The sequence below is a fragment of the Dipodomys ordii genome, unplaced genomic scaffold (genome assembly GCF_000151885.1).
Source record: "Dipodomys ordii isolate 6190 unplaced genomic scaffold, Dord_2.0 Scaffold28, whole genome shotgun sequence".
NCBI lineage: Eukaryota > Metazoa > Chordata > Mammalia > Rodentia > Heteromyidae > Dipodomys > Dipodomys ordii.
This window is the reverse complement of record NW_012267244.1, coordinates 8,815,054-8,831,040: the sequence shown is the minus strand read 5'-3', so window position 1 is coordinate 8,831,040 and position 15,987 is coordinate 8,815,054. Positions and strand designations below refer to the sequence as shown.

The window sequence follows — 15,987 nt, the reverse complement described above, 5'->3', positions numbered from 1 at the left end:
GCTTCAGGTACTGGGGGTCTCCACAAACGCGTGAAATGCAACCCTCGTCCACCAACCTGCAGGGAAACCCAAAGCCGACGGGCGGCGCCTACCCGGCGCCTGCCTGGGGCGGGACCGCCGGAAGTGACGTATCGCAGGGACGACGTGCTTCCGGTCTCACGGCCAGCCCGCCTCCCTCCGAAGGGAGGGCTGGGCTGCTCTGCTCCGGCGACTCGGCTGCTCTGGAGGATTCGCGCGCGGTAAGGGAGGTCGTCTACCGGGGCCCTCGGCCCCCTCCATGGGTGGGTTTCCTGGAGCTGGCGGAGACGGCCGCAGCCTGCCCGGTCGGCCGGGGGGAGAGGGCTTCCGCTCGGCAGCCTGGGCGCCCACTTCCCCTCGGGGCGGGAAGGCTTGGCAGCCCCGGACCGCGGCGAGAGCTTCCGGGACGGAGGCGTCGCCGGCCGGGCCGCCTGGAAAAGACAGATGATTGTTCTGGAACACTGCGGTTAATAACGCCCTTGTTCTCTGCGGAGGTAGCTTGGAAGTAACCGCAAACACTGTTGGAGCCACCAGCTCTGGCGCCTCGGCGGCCCGCCTTTAAACCGCGTGGACGTGCGCGCTGCACACGCCACGGCCGGCTGGGAACGCGACGGTACGCCCTCTTGCCGTCCGTCGGGATCTCAAGCGTTCCCTTGTGCTCTGAAACATAATTAAAAGGAAGCAGTTGCAAATCGGTTAAAGCCAGTTGGCTGCAAACAGCAGCCACCTTCGCTATTAGTAAGACAGCATCACCGGACTGCTGGCAACTTTTATATACCAGTTTACTGAAAAGTCTGCCAGGAAGACTTATAAAGATGAACTTCAGGTCACAAGAGTGGAGAACCCCTCCCACCCCCCACCCCCTGGGTCATTTGGATGTATGGTCGTGTGTGTGTGTGTGTACATACACAGAATCATTAATTTGGGCGGACAGCCCTGGTAGTGGACAAGATATACTGAATGTCAGTTCACATATCAGTTGATTTTAAGGGGTCTCAGAGGATAAGATCTCTGTACAGTTTTCTAGGTCGTTATGTTAAAATGGCAGGATGATTGGGAGAAAATAGCCTTGGGACTTTGAGGTAGGAAAATAAACAGCTTGGAAGACTGGATTTGAGGTGGGAAACACCTCCATTCACTGCATTGCTGTGTACTTTGTGACTTTGGAAATAACTCGATTTCTTAGCAAATTAAGAATTTTAAGAAAGTATACATTCTCCCAATAAGCCTCACCTTCACTAGCATTGCAACTTCTCTGGCAAATGCCAGATTTATGTTAGAGACATATCTATGTAGCATATCATAGAATTAAATATATATGTAAATGTCTGAATGAAATCAAATGTGTTTTAATAAATACAAGTTGGGTTTTTTTTGTTTTGTTTTGGTTTTTTTGTCGGTCATAGGCCTGAACTCTGGGACTGGGCACTGTCCCTCAGCTCTTCAGTTCAAGGCTAGCACTCTACTACTTGAGCCACAGCACCACTTCTGGCTTTTTCTGCTTATGTGGTACTGAGGAATCGAACCCAGGGCCTCATACATGCAAGGCAAGCACTTTACCACTGAGCCACCTTCCCAGCCCCATAAATTAAAAAAAAAAAAGTTTACCATGGGCATATCTGATAACTGATATACCCAGTTAGTTGTTTTTTCATTGATAACCACCCCTGTTATCTTAAAGATTGTTGAGGAACCTCAGATGACATCATGACCAGGTGGGCAAGAGTTAGTACCACCCATAATAAGAGGCCCTTGTCTGCAACATCATGGGAAGACATGAAGAAGGGATCCTTGCAAGGAAGGAGCCAAAACCTTCCAAAACATCAACAACTTGAAGCCAGTAGGCTGTCCCTTAAAAATGATACACACCAGGCCAAGCATAAAAAGAACAAAAAGAAAAAGGAGTACTTAAATGAAGATGTGAATGGATTCATGGAATACCTAAGACAGAATTCCCAGATGGTTCACAATGGAGAGATAATAGCAACAGACAGCCAGGATGTAAGAGAGGAAATTGCAATTGCTTTAAAGAAAGACAATCGGCGTGAAGGAAGACGGTTAAAAAGACAAGCAGCAAAGAAAAATGCAATGGTAAGTCATCGCTTCTACCTTGTTATTTATATAGTAAGATGGATTCTCATCCATTTACACATAAACACACATGCATATTTTAGTAGATGCTATCCTAGATTAATAAAACATCTTTAAAAGGGTTTGTACTTTTTTAGCACACATATATTTGATGTACTTTAGTTATCTTAACAGTACAGAGAAGATAGTATTGTTCCTATATTACAGAAAGGAAATACTAAAGTGCAGAAATGTTCAGTAATTTAGTGAAAGCCACTTGGTCGGTAACAGAGGTAAAATTTAAACTCAGTCTGTCTGACTTCAAAACCTGGAACTTGCTTGACATATTGGTACTTTGTACATGTCTGTATCCAAGCTATATAGGAGGCCAAAATCTAGGAGAGGTGAAGTCCATGGCTTATCTGACAGAAAAGGTGTTATTCATGTAGAGTGCTTGTCCAACAAGTACAAGGCCTCAAGTTCAAATTTCACTTCTGCTAAAAAACAGCAGAAAAACATTTTACAAACTGCTAAGTATTATGTATGACTATATTGTTCAGTAGGGGAACAACAAAATGGTGAGACATAGGACAAAAGGGGAGCCAATGCAACAGGAATACTCAGAAGACAATATGTTAGAAATAATCTGTACAACTGGGGGGAGGGTTGGGGAGAAAGTAGGAGAAAAATGAGGGAAGGGGTAACAAGTTTGACAAGAAAGGTACTCATTACTTATGTAACTGTAACCCCTCTGTACGTCTTTTGACAATAAAATTAAAACAAAAAAATTGTTTGCATAAATTAATATCACAAAGGGGCTTTATTGTGATATTTACAATATGTATAAAAAGTACTTTGAAGAACTTCACTCCATCTTATTACTCTTCTTAACCACTCTACTCTCCTTTTTAACAGGTTTTGGTGGGTTTCATTGTGCTATTTTCATATATAAATAAAATGTACTTATATTCACATCATATCCACCTCATTTCCCCCTCCTCCTACCTCTAGTCATTGTTCAAGTTTATATTAGAGCAAAATAATTTCTTTAAGTATTAGTTATTTCTTTAACATGTATTGAGCATATATTCTAAAATAAAACCTCTTACTCAGTGTTGCTATGCATTAAGAGTACAAAAACAAAAAGGATATACTTTTTTGTTTTGAAATGTATCTTGTGATTTGAATCAGTTTAAATTAAAACATTTGTTCCAAATTCATTGAATTAAATTAATTTTATAGATGCAGATATTTTTAATTTAATAATTTTAAGCTATGTTCTATCCTCTACAGAAAGCTTTTTTCTGGTGTTGGATGTCCTTATTAATGAGATAAATAATCCATAGCCACTCAATTCATTTAAACAGTCGCCTCTACAAAGCCATGTATGACATTGTTTCTGAGATAAATAGATTTACAGGTTGGAAATTTTAAAAGCACTGATAAAAATGTTTAGAAATGTGTAAAGCACGTTTTTCCACATATTTCTACATACATTTCTTTTTACAAAGAACTTTAAAATGAAAGTTTTATTAAAGGTACTATTAATAACAAGAACTGGTAACATCACTGTATAGTTTTCAATGTGTAAACTCACATTTTATTTTCTCAGGTGTGCTTCCATTGTAGAAAACCTGGCCATGGAGTTGCAGATTGCCCCGCTGCCCTTGAAAATCAAGATATGGGTACTGGAATATGTTATCGGTGTGGGTCCACAGAACATGAAATAACCAAGTGCAGAGCTAAAGTAGACCCGGCTCTGGGTATGTTCTCTTTGTTTCTTGTTTGGTTGGTGGGGAAAATGACACATAACCAACTGGACATTTTTTCTTTTTATAAGCATGCCAGTAAGATTTTGAAATTATTTAAGGTTAAGTTTCAAATTAGGAAAAATACATGTATTCTATTTAGTGTATTTAAACATAGTATGAATTATATAACTTGTCATATTCATAAGGCACTGGTGATTTTTACAGGTGAGTTTCCATTTGCAAAATGTTTTGTTTGTGGGGAGATGGGCCACCTGTCAAGATCATGTCCTGATAATCCCAAAGGAGTCTATGCTGATGGTAAGTAGTGTAATACGACTTGTTATATTAATAAATTGGAACAAAACTAAGATGCGTATTCCAAACTACTTGCTTCAGCATCATTTGTGAGTGTAAGGTATACATTTCTACATTTAAATGTAACAGAAGCAGAAGGATTATATCTCAAACTAATACAAGATTTAAAAGGTATTTAGTTGTAGGACTTTAGTTTGTGAGTCTTGACCATTATTAAGCTTGTGTTTCATTATCTATAAACTGGAGATGCAAAAACAAATAGGATGCCTATTTATTTTCAAATTTTTATCTTAGCATTGGTGAGTCCCATATAATAGATAGGTTTTCCCTTTTTGAGAGGTACGTGGAATGATGCTACATTTAGTAATAGTATTTAGTATTTAATGAACCATGGTATTTACCTATTAGAAGGGTTAAACTATATTATTCCATTGTCTAGTCAATTTTCCTTTGGCATGGAAGACAATAAAGAGCCCTTAGGCTTAGAAATTTTCTAATGAGCCAAAATGATACTGCATGATTAAAGTATATTAAAAAATGAAATAGGCAAGAGGTGTGAGAATTCATCCAGATTTGTATCTGTAGGGTCATTTTTTTGACAGAGTCACTTAGTATTATAAGCATGATTATGACAATATCTGACCATTACATAATTGTGTTTGACCATTAGGTGAAAGACTTGTAATAGGAACTATGTGTGTTATTCAAAATCCTGGAACATTGCTTAAAGCAGAAATGTGGTTATTTTCATTAGATTTACAGCACCCTAATGCTAATATGAAAGGTTCTGAAGCAAAAGTTACTTTAAATCCTTTTATAATGCTCACTTCCATTTGACATTTATAATATAACGGTGGTAGTTCCTAACTTTTTTTTGGGATGGGGCGTAGATAGGTGGTCATTGACTATCTTAGACTCTGATGAAATTTTTAGCCAACTTCAAAAACATTCATCTGAGCCAAATACTAAGATTACACTTGTAATCCTAAGCTACTTGGAAGGCTGAGAATTAAGGCCAGCCTAAGCAGAAAAGTTCTCAACAGGCACATCTGTGTTATCCTAAGCTATGTGTGGGGCTGAAATTTAGGGGGTTGAGGTTCTAGGCCTGACCCAGCCAAAAAGTCTGGAAGATTCTACCTCCATGCTTCCTTCAAAGTATATGGAGTCATCTACCAGTGACTATCACTAATCCTTGCCTGCAATAGGCAGATCATAGCTGAAGTATGTGTCTGAATGGTGAAACTATCTCATAAAACAGGGCTGGGGGCAAGGTTAACATGGTAAGCATCAGGCTAATAATCAGAAAGGTTTGAGTAAATCCTAGTTACCACAAAACCAAAACAAACAACAAGCACCTGCACTCAGATTTTGTTTGCAAGATAAGGGTACCCTTATCTGGTCAAACATGGTTAAAATTCAAATGACTGTTTCATAGCTTTTGGATATGTACATCTCTCATTTTCACTTGTCCCCTAAGGGCCAGGTACAAAGAACAGTGGGTTGGTAACATTAGCACTTAGTGATTGAACACATGCCTCTACTATATCTCTTTTCCACTTCTCCCCTAAAGACTAGGTATCAGAAGCAGTGGATTGGAAAAGAGCACTTAGTGAAATGAGAGAAACAGAGGATGAATTAAGAGGAATAGAGGCACATACCTCTAACCCAGCACTGGGGAGGCTGAGGCAGGCCAGCTTGCCAGCATGGGTTACATAGTGAGACTGACTCAAAAAAGGGAACTAGTGACACCTACCTACCCACTTAGCTTCCTGTCTTCAGCCACCTTACAGCTTCAGGGATGTAAGGATCAAGTGAGATACAAAAGTGCTTTGAGATACTACAGGCCCTGTCTGTGTAAGTGTAAGGTCTAATTCAATGACTTTGTTCTTTTACCAGGTGGTGGCTGCAAACTCTGTGGCTCTGTGGAACATTTTAAGAAAGATTGCCCTGAGGGTCATAATTCAGGTGAGTCTATAGCCCTCAATCTAGAAAGGATAAGGTAGGTATTCCTCTGTATTTTTGTTGCATTTTACTAATAAGTCAGAGACACTGTTTATTAAAGACAACTGTTTTCCTCCCCTGCCAATGTCTTAATTACTTTTGTGTCAGCAGTAGACATAGAACTGAGTAATTGAGCATTAGCTATAATTTTCAGGAAAAAGTATGTGTATACATATATATATATATATATATACACACACACACACACATACATATATATGATCAGTAAACCATAGATGTCTTGTTTTATACTGCATCTTCTAAGCTTTTAAAATTTACTAATAAATTTATATTAGAACATAATTCTGTAAGTAATTATTTACAGAAAAAAATTGATGTACCAAGAGAAAAATGGATATATGAACATAACTTTCCATGTTTGGAGGATTGAGTTTCCTCATATATGCCTTGCTTTGTGTGTGCTTAAATAATTCAAAGTTAATTGCAAAAACTGCCAAAATTATTAAAAATGTGTTATCAACACAGCATCTGGCTAGTTAGTTTCTTCCTAGTGAAATACAAGCCTGTTTATCAAAAACCTCATATTTGAAACAGCAAATTTATTTCCTTTTGAGAAAAGGAAAGATGATTATTTCATTAGTTCTCCTGATGATAATCAGGCATTAAAGGAAGCAGGACAGCGGACAGCAAGGTGGTCCTGTAGTACTTCTTAGGGAAATGTACACTTCTTTTACTTCAGCAGTCTGCCTGTTCTTACTTCCTATCCCTAACATTTAAATTTTAAAACGAAGAGTTCTTATTTATAATCTTGTCTAGAAGATAGTCTCTACCACCCTGTAGGCAGTAAGATTGAAATGATGAAGTGGGATTTGAATTCTCCCTCCTGGGAGGATTGCCACTTCCCAAATAACAAGACTGACAAGCAGATGTTGTATAATTTCACAGGTGGAATCTTGTGCATTTAAAACTGATGTTTCATAAGTCTTGATGTTTACAGACTTTCAGAATTCATTGGCTCTGTAATGATGAACTCTGGGAAAGAATGAAAGAGCTTTCTCATCAGTTTGTGCATTGCAAAGTAGTTGCTGCATTTCCCTAATTGGGAGGAGAAATTGCCTGTGGTACTCTAAAATCAAGGGTTATAATCAATTACAGAATTGCTCACTTTCCTTTAGTGATGGAGTTTTTCCTCCTTGTGATTATTCATGTCAAAACTAGTTCCTTTGCTAAAGCAATACTGATCTAAGGACCATGCATTTGATTACTGTTTTGTCTTATTTCCTAACTTTCCTATTCCCTACAGATCGAATGGTCACAGTTGGTCGCTGGGCAAAGGGGATGAGTGCAGACTATGAAGAAATTTTGGATATGCCTAAACCACAGAAACCTAAAACAAAAATACCAAAGGTCGTTAATTTTTAATAAAGATTGGTACTATTGTTAATTGCCACCTCATTGTTACTTTCCAAACTGGACCTGCTTTACAGTTAGATGATCCTGGGCTCCCTTAAAAGCAAGTTTGTATTGTAGATATCAGAGTTCATCAAGGAGTACTTCTATACTGTTTAGAGAAAAAAAAACCAAATATCTGAAGAAATGTATAAGATGACATAGTATTCTCTAAAAGTTTTTTTTCTTTGTTTTTTGGAGACAAGAGTCTCACAAAGGTAGTCCAGGTTGGCCTAGAATTGGGCTGCCTCAGCCTCCCAAGTGCTGAGATGTGTCACAATGCCCAACAAAAAGCATACTTTATGGAACAGAACTTAGGCATAGCTAAGTCGGTATCTGCCTGATTGTAATCGTCGTATTTTTTAAATGAAATTTTTACAGTGAATTAACCCTTAAAGAACACTGCTTTTATTTCTTAATGGATATTTTTGGTTATGTTGTTTTCTGGATCCAGCACTCAGTCTATTATTAAAGAAACTTATTTATAAGTTGTCACATTTATTTTTTTAATGTCAAATAAAAGAATATTTTTTATTTGTTTGTTTTTCTGATACCTTGATTCTGGACTGAAGTAGCTATTGTTCTCTAGTATCCTTACCACAGACTCTTTAGACATGAGGTATTTTGTGAATCCTAGATGGGCATAAATTAGGATCTGATTAGTTACTTAGTTTTGATATAAAGCATTAAAATTACTAGTGTTAATACTGAAGAATCTGTCAACTTCACAACAGCTCTTTTTTGCCTTTGATTTTCAAGAGAAGCTCTAGCCAAAATTCAGTGTGCAGTTTTTAGGCAGAATAATGTCACATAACAGATTGTACATCAAACTTACTAGCATTTTGTTCACATGTTTTAGATGAGTCAGGGTGAGATGAAAGTATCACCATAATAGAGTTAGAACACTAATCAGAGACCCATTAGCTTCTTTGTCTGATTTGATGAATACATGCATACTTAATACATATATTTCACAAGGCTTGACGCTACCATTGTACTGAATAATGGAATGACTCTGGTGGTTTGTGCATTTCATTTGAAATTCTACCTGATTGAATCCATTTGTAACTGAAGGAAACAGCTGTGATTAGTTACTGATGCCTCCAAAGCAAAATATTTACCAAATAAGAAAAGAAACACTTCTCTGTTTTCATGTCTGTACAACTCAACAGTTCTAATCTTAATAGGAGCTGTTCTTTTCTTTTCAGCGTAAGAGGAAAACATGACAAAATACTCATCATCACACAGCTTAACGAAATGAGTACCACTTAAAGGGAATTGTATAAGCCATGGGGCTTGAGAAGGACAGAAAATCTGCCTTACTCATTTTAGTCTGAACACACCCAGACTTCACTGCCTATAAAAGCTGAATGTTCTTGGAGGGTGCAAGAGAAATGTATGCTTTTGAACAGTTGTTAGTGAAGACATGCTAGTGCTTTTGTCTACCTTGAATCACTTTATTTGCGTTTTGATCTATAAAGAGTGTTAGAAGGGCTGGGAAGGTGGCTCAGTGGTAGAGCGCTTGCCTTGCATGCATGAGGCCCTGGGTTCGATTCCTCAGCACCACATAAGCAAAAAGAAAAAAGCTGGGCGCTGTGGCTCAAGTGGTAGAGCGCTAGCCTTGAGCTGAAGAGCTGAGGGACAGCGCCCAGGCCCAGAGTTCAGGCCCCACGACCGGACCCAAAAAAAAAAAGTGTTAGAAATAAGTTGCAAGTATGAATGTAGTATTAAAAAAATGCCTACAAACGTACCAGAGGCAGAAACCCAGAGTGATAGTGTGTTTCTTGAACAAAAGATGTTGGATATTTTTCTTAATGCCAAAGAGGACTGGGAGCATAGGTTGAATGGTAGAGTGCCTGTCTAGCAGTTTCAAGGCCCTGAGTTCAAACCTCTGTACTGCCACACACATAGGCACAGAATGCCAAAGAGGAAAGCTAATTTTTTATTTTCCAACTGTATAATGTGTTTCTGGAACTCTCATGCATTGGGGTTGTGGTTGACCATACAAAAGAAAGCCACCTGCAGAGGGTTGAAGAGTGGACGGGGAGCTTCTGGAATATCTTAAAGATAATCTACCTTGCACGCACTCTATTTTCAGAGCTTGTACCTACTTCTTGCCAGCTTCTCTCCCTTTTCTGGTTTCTAGTCCTAATATCCCATCTTCCAGTCCCATCTTCTTGCCTGCCGCCAGATGTTCCTACTGAACACTGCAAATTCAGAATGTCTTTGAACAATCTCTTCCCTGGAGGAGGTTGGGAGAGGAACATGACTAGATCCCTGTCATTTTTCCCCACCATTTTTTTTCTGACCACCATTAATATTGTAAACCACAGCCTTAAGTTGTTCTCTTAGCATCCTTCACCCCTTGCAGCTACCCCCGCCTTATTTACCTTAGACATCTGATTTACAGTCAGCTTCGTAGTTGTTCCACAACCAGTCTCATAGAAAGTAGAAGCTCTTCATTACTCTGGTAGGTTCTCTATAATGGTTATAATATTTCTCTTTAACTGTTAGCTCTATAACTAGCACCATGTATTTATTTGTCCCACTCCTATCAGTTTTAGGTAAACTGAAGGCCAGAATTTGGGCCTTTGGTCATTGTTATATTCCCAGAAGTGCTCAGCATATACAAAATATACACATTTATCAAAGGAATGAATTAAATAAGTGATAATAAAAAGGAACTAATGAATGGTGCAAGTCACCTGCAGCTACTTTAAAGTGGCTAACCTGGGTTCTGAGGGAAAAGTTTGTAAGGTAAAATGACAAAAACCCCAAAACTGGAGAAAAACCATCTCTGAAGAAAGAAGAGTTTGCTACAGCCTCTGAGAAGGAAATGAATTTGTTACATTCAGTGAACAAATAAATGAACGTGGCTGAGGCATGGAGAGGGAGGGGCCTAATTGAAGTTATTGTAACCACTCAAAAGTAGGGCCTTTACCCTTAACCTTCCACTAACACTCCTAGACAGAAGTAAAGTGCAAAGTCACATTCCAAATTGGGAAACCCACTGGAAAGTTGGGTTGTTTGAACAGCTTTACTGAAATATAATTCACCTACTGAAAATCCCTCCTTTACAGTGAGTTTTTCATTTACTCTCATTGTGTCTTTAATTCCAAGACAGTTTGTCACCCTCGTCCACAAACAGTCCATTCCTCGGTCCCACCTTCCCCAGCCCCTAAGTCACTTTCTATTTCTGTGGGCGTGCCTTGTAGACTACATAAATGTAGACGTGCTGTCTTTGGGGTTGGCTCCTTCACTTAGCATACATCTCCACGCATGAGAGTTTCACTTTGTCCACATCCGTGGCAATGCTAGTGATTGCCCCTCCTTTTTATATATCGCCTTTGAAGACATGTTTATTATATTTTCTTACATCTAACAAGTGAGTTCTGTTGTTTATTATGGAGTTGTAAGTTCTTTAACCTGTATCTGATTCCTTTATCAGAATGGAGATTTGCAAATTCTTTCTTTCTTTCTTTCTTTCCTTCTTTCCTTCCTTCTTTCTTTCTTTCTTTCTTTCTTTCTTTCTTTCTTTCTTTCTTTCTTTCTTTCTTTCTTTCTTTCTTTCTTTCTTTCTTTCTTTCTTTCTGCCAGTCATGGATCTTGAACTCTGGGCGCTGTCTCTGAGCTCTTCATCTTAAAGTAAGTGCTCTACCACTTGAGCCACAGCACCACTTCCGGTTTCTAATGGTTAGTTGGAGATAAGAGTCTCATGGACTTTGCTGCCTGGACTGGCTTTGACCCATGATCCTCAGTTCTCAGCCTCCTGAGTAGCTAGGATTACAGGCAAGAACCACCTGTGCCCGGCTGTTTCTTTCATTTTGAGAACACAAAATGAAAGACACAAAAGTTTTACATTTTAATGGAGTACAATTTATATTTTTTCTTTAAATTCTTATGATTTTAGTGTTATATCTAAGAAACCATTAACAAAGTAATGAGATTTAGATTTATGTATTTTTCTTGTTTTATTTTTTACATCTTGTGCTTATGTCTATAATTGAATTTTAGTTCCTTTTTTGTATATGACTTGAGGTAAGGATCTGACATCATTCTTTGCAAATGGATGTACACTTATTTCTGCACTGTGATTGAACATTTTAGATTTTTTCCTTTGCATAGTGTTCTTTTTATTGACTGAACATAAACATAATGGTGATTTTTGGACATTGATTTCTATTCTATTTACATGTGAACCCTTATGGCTGCACCACACTGTTTAATAACTGTAGCTTTGTAGTTGGTTTTGAAATCAGGAAATGTGAGGTTTACAATTTTATTATTGTCCAACTTGTTCTGGATTTTCTGAGTCCCATGCTGTGTGTGTGTGTGTGTGTGTGTGTGTGTGTGTGTGTGTGTGTGTGTGTGTGTGTGTGTGTGTGCGCGCGCGCGCATGTGTTGGTTGTGGGCTATGAACCAAGAATGAGTCAAGCAGAAAAGGTCAGATAATGTAATGTTAGGAAAATGAACCCTTAGATACATATTTGAATGTGTTTTTTTTCTTTCTGTCTCCAAGCTTTTATGCTCCAGCATCTAGCTCTAGCTACCACTTGAGCCACAGCTCAACTTCGGCTTTTTGGTGGTTAATTGGGGATAAGAGCTCATGGACTTTCTTCCTCATAGCTCATCCTCCTGAATAGCTATGATTACAGGTGTGAGCCTCTGGCATTGGGCCCCCATGTAAGTCTTATGATGAAGATCAGCTCATCAATTTCTGAACAATTTGATAGGATTTTTGATATCACTTTTGATAGGGATTGAATTGAACTTGTCAAGAGAAAGGCAGGAAATGATACTTTTCATGGAGGCAGGGATGGCAAGTGGAAGAGGATTTCTGAGCAATAGTCATATGTGCCACATCGACTCCTGTAGGTCATTATGAGACTAGGCTTTTCCTCTGTTATACACGTGGGCTAGTAGGTTAGCCTACTACTGTTTTGCAAATATGGGCAAAAGCCATGAGAATTTTGGTTCAGAAACAAAGGACTTTGTTAGCTCAAGTGTCAGCCTATTTATTTTACTTTCCTTTCTTTCCCAAGACCTATGAAGATGACAAAATAGGCCCAGGTGGATACTACATATCATAGGGTTATGTCCCAGGACCTAAAATGTTTTGAACAAGTACTAAGCACCATAGTCAATACCAAATAAGAGAGTCTCATTGCCCCCTGACCTCCTCTCCCCACCCTGCGCACCCTCCCCCCCACATCCCCTACCCCGGCCTCACACTCAACAGGTAGAGCTTCACTGTGAGGCCATACTGTGCTCACCTTGACCTAGTGCTCAGAGTTAGGACATGGTAAGTTTTGCCATCTGGCACACTCAGCAAGAATGTGCTGTGTAAGATTACTGAGCACCCTCGTTTCAAATGCTACATCACTTTCAAATGTGAGAAGTCACTTATAAGTAGATTTAATATACCTCACATTAATAATTCATCACAATCCATAACACTCCTTCATCTATATCTTCTCAATGTATACTTTCAAACTAACCCCAAAACTATGAAAGTAAAAAATTTCAAAGCTATTTCTAAAATATGCTGTAAGAAACATGAGCAAAACCACATGATGGGAAAAGCATATTCCAGGTTATTTAAGTTTTATTAAGAGTCTTTATTTCCTACAGGTGTTTGAGTATAAGAATACTCTGTATGCTGATTTTCACATTGATTTTCTTGAGTTTTGCTACAATAAAGATGATAGAAAAAAAATAGATATAGACAGCAACTTGTTTGTATTAGAGCCAGGAAGAATTAATAAGGATGAACCTCTGTTCTTAATCAAAAAGCTTTCAGTCCTGTTAGGAGCACTTGAAAACTCTTTCCATCAAAAAGGCATGGAATCATAAGTATTTTTAAAGGTACTTTGACACTCCAGAGGAAAATATACACTTGACTTTGCTGTTCTCTGTCCTTAGCTTCCAGGTCCTGAGTGTTGATAAACTAGCTTAGCTGTTTGTTCTTAGAGCAACCACATTTGCTTACATGCACTAATGACAGGTCTTTAATTCAACTGTCTTTAATTACATTTCATTCTGTTACAATCTCAAGAGCATCTCTGGTTTTCCCAGAAAGTGCCAGAAACACTGTTCTTCTCAGGCTTTGCCGTAGCTATACCTTAGGCAGGATACAGGCCCCATCTTCAGATCCTGATGGCTCATTACCTGCTTCCTTTCAGGTCATGCTAAAATGTTCCTCAAGCCTTACCTTTTAAACTTTCAACAATTCTCCTCTCTACCTATCCCAGCACTTTTTAAGAAACACTACTTTATGTTCTTCCCTATTACACAACTTCTAATACTGTATGTTCTTTGTTCATTTTATTTATGTTGTGCTGAATTTGTGGTGATGTCCTGCAAGGAAACTCTTAGTAAATACCCTTTTAAAAATATTTTTTTAATTTTCTTTAAGCAGTTGTACAAAGGAGTTGCCATTCAACAGAGCAGTTTATGAACATAGTGCCTCTTAATGTCACTCTTTTTGCCATTCTCACCCACCCCACCCCTTCCTCCATTTAAAAAAAAATTAGGTTATGTAGTGAATTTTTGCCATTTAACAAAGCAACTTATGTATACAGTGCATCTTGATATGTGCCATCACTTGAACATCTTCACCCCCTTCTTCCTACTCCTTCCTTTATTTTTCTGTGGCATATACAGTGCATTCTTGTCTAGATTCCACTCATTTCCCCTACTCATTCTTCTACCCCTCTCCTCCTGCTCCCGCCTTGTAAGTACCCATTTCCTGGTACTTATTTTGTTAGGCTTTGACTTCATTTTCTAAAGAATTATACTATTTGCGCTCTCCATAGATTCTCTTATAGTTCAGTTCATTCATTTATAACCACTTGGGTGCCACCCAGTGTGTATACTTCTAGGTTTATAGGCACATTCTAGTTCCCACAAATGAGAGAAACTGTGCAGCCTGTGTTTCTCTGGGTCTGGCTTACATCACTCAATATAATTTTTCCAAGTCTTTCCATTTCCTTATGAATAGTAAAATGTCATTCTTTCTGATGGATGAGAGGAATTATTTATCCATTGAGTGGCATCTGGTCTGATTCCCTATCTTGGCTATGGTAAATAATGCTGCAGTAAAAATAGTTGTATCGATAGCTTTAGTGAATCCTTGTTTGTGCTCTATTGGATAAATGCCCAGGAATGGAATTGCTGGGTCATAGGGTAGTTCTCTGTTTAGTTTTTTGAGAAACCTCCATACTGCTTTCCAGAGTGGTAGAACAAATTTACATTCCCTCCAACAGAGTAGCAGTGTTCCCTTTTGGCCACATCCACACTGTCATTTGTTATTGTTAGTTTTCTTGATGATGGCCATTCTAACTGGGGAGTAAATATATTTTGAATAAATAAAACAGTAATCAGATTTCTATTATGAATAGAAATGAAAATTAAGGACAGTTCAACTTTATAGCTATATAACAGTGCATTAATAGGGCAATATATTTCATATTTTTAATGCCCTAAGTAGAGCTTGATTAACTGCTGTCTTTTCTACTATGTCCTCCGAATGACCATAAAGACAAAGAATCCTGAAGATGAGCACTTTAGATTAAGCTGAATGCTCCAAGAAAGAGTTAGGTGTATGAGCCCCATGACTTTGTTCAGAGGCATAAAAGTGGAATGTCCTCCGAAAGTTGAGGGAAAGGAAGTAGGGGGCTATCTGAGATGAGGACAGATGAAAATGGACAACGGCAGGGCCTGTCTGCATTGTAAGACTGGGTCAAACCAAATGCACTAACATCATCTAAAGACTCCTCGGTAACGATGGAAATGTTCTCTACCGGTACCGCTCAATATAGCAGTCACAAACATGTGTGACCATTAATACTAGGAAGGGAGCTTGTGTAACTAAAATAATTTTAATTTAGCAAACACATGTGGCTAATGGCTACCATACTGGTAGGACTTTGTGGTTCACAGACTCCCCCTTCAACGCCCTCCCCCTTTAGCTGAGACTGCTTTTGATGGTTTCGGTTACTCCTGATCTACTAAAAATATTAAATAAAATTCCCAGAAACAATTTATGCATTTTAGGACATGTGTCACTGCCCCACCCTGTGAGGAGCATGAATTATCCCTCTTGCCCTGTGTGTCCATGATGCTTTTCACTATTAGCCAGGCAGTCACTCACTATAGGCTGTCACAGTAAGGTGCTGTTTGTGATCCAGTAAGAAGGATGATAGTAGCAGATGCTATGTCTCAACACTCCCCCTCAGTTTACCTCACCATGCAGACATTAGACTATCTTACCTCATTTCAGAGGAAAAGTGAACACAGCAATGGAGTACTGTGAGAATCTTTTTGTACAACTTTTATTACACTTTGTTGTTACAACGGGTCTATGTGGTTGTTCATCAGCTATGGTGCTTAATTTGTTAATTAAGTCTTAAGTAAGCAAATA

The 15,987-nt window shown here is 38.7% G+C and overlaps 1 protein-coding gene across 1 annotated transcript; it reads left to right on the top strand.

Annotated features, from left to right (window-relative positions):
- The first annotated feature begins 181 nt into the window (after positions 1–181).
- Zcchc9 (zinc finger, CCHC domain containing 9) lies at positions 182–8,099 on the top strand. Its single transcript, XM_013015945.1, has 6 exons — positions 182–239; positions 1,700–2,109; positions 3,701–3,851; positions 4,065–4,157; positions 6,051–6,119; positions 7,420–8,099. The coding sequence occupies exons 2-6, from the start codon at positions 1,726–1,728 to the stop codon at positions 7,536–7,538; spliced, it is 816 nt and encodes a 271-aa protein (XP_012871399.1). The 5' UTR covers positions 182–239; positions 1,700–1,725; the 3' UTR covers positions 7,539–8,099.
- Positions 8,100–15,987: the final 7,888 nt, after the last annotated feature.

What these genes read in the sequence shown, in the direction of transcription:
- Zcchc9 (XM_013015945.1), top strand. Translation starts at nt 1,726, where the DNA reads ATGACCAGGTGGGCAAGAGTTAGTACCACCCATAATAAGAGGCCCTTG. An exon ending in TAAAGTAGACCCGGCTCTGG is followed by an intron (nt 3,852 to 4,064) that starts GTATGTTCTCTT and finishes TGATTTTTACAG; the next exon opens with GTGAGTTTCCATTTGCAAAA. An exon ending in CAAAGGAGTCTATGCTGATG is followed by an intron (nt 4,158 to 6,050) that starts GTAAGTAGTGTA and finishes TTCTTTTACCAG; the next exon opens with GTGGTGGCTGCAAACTCTGT.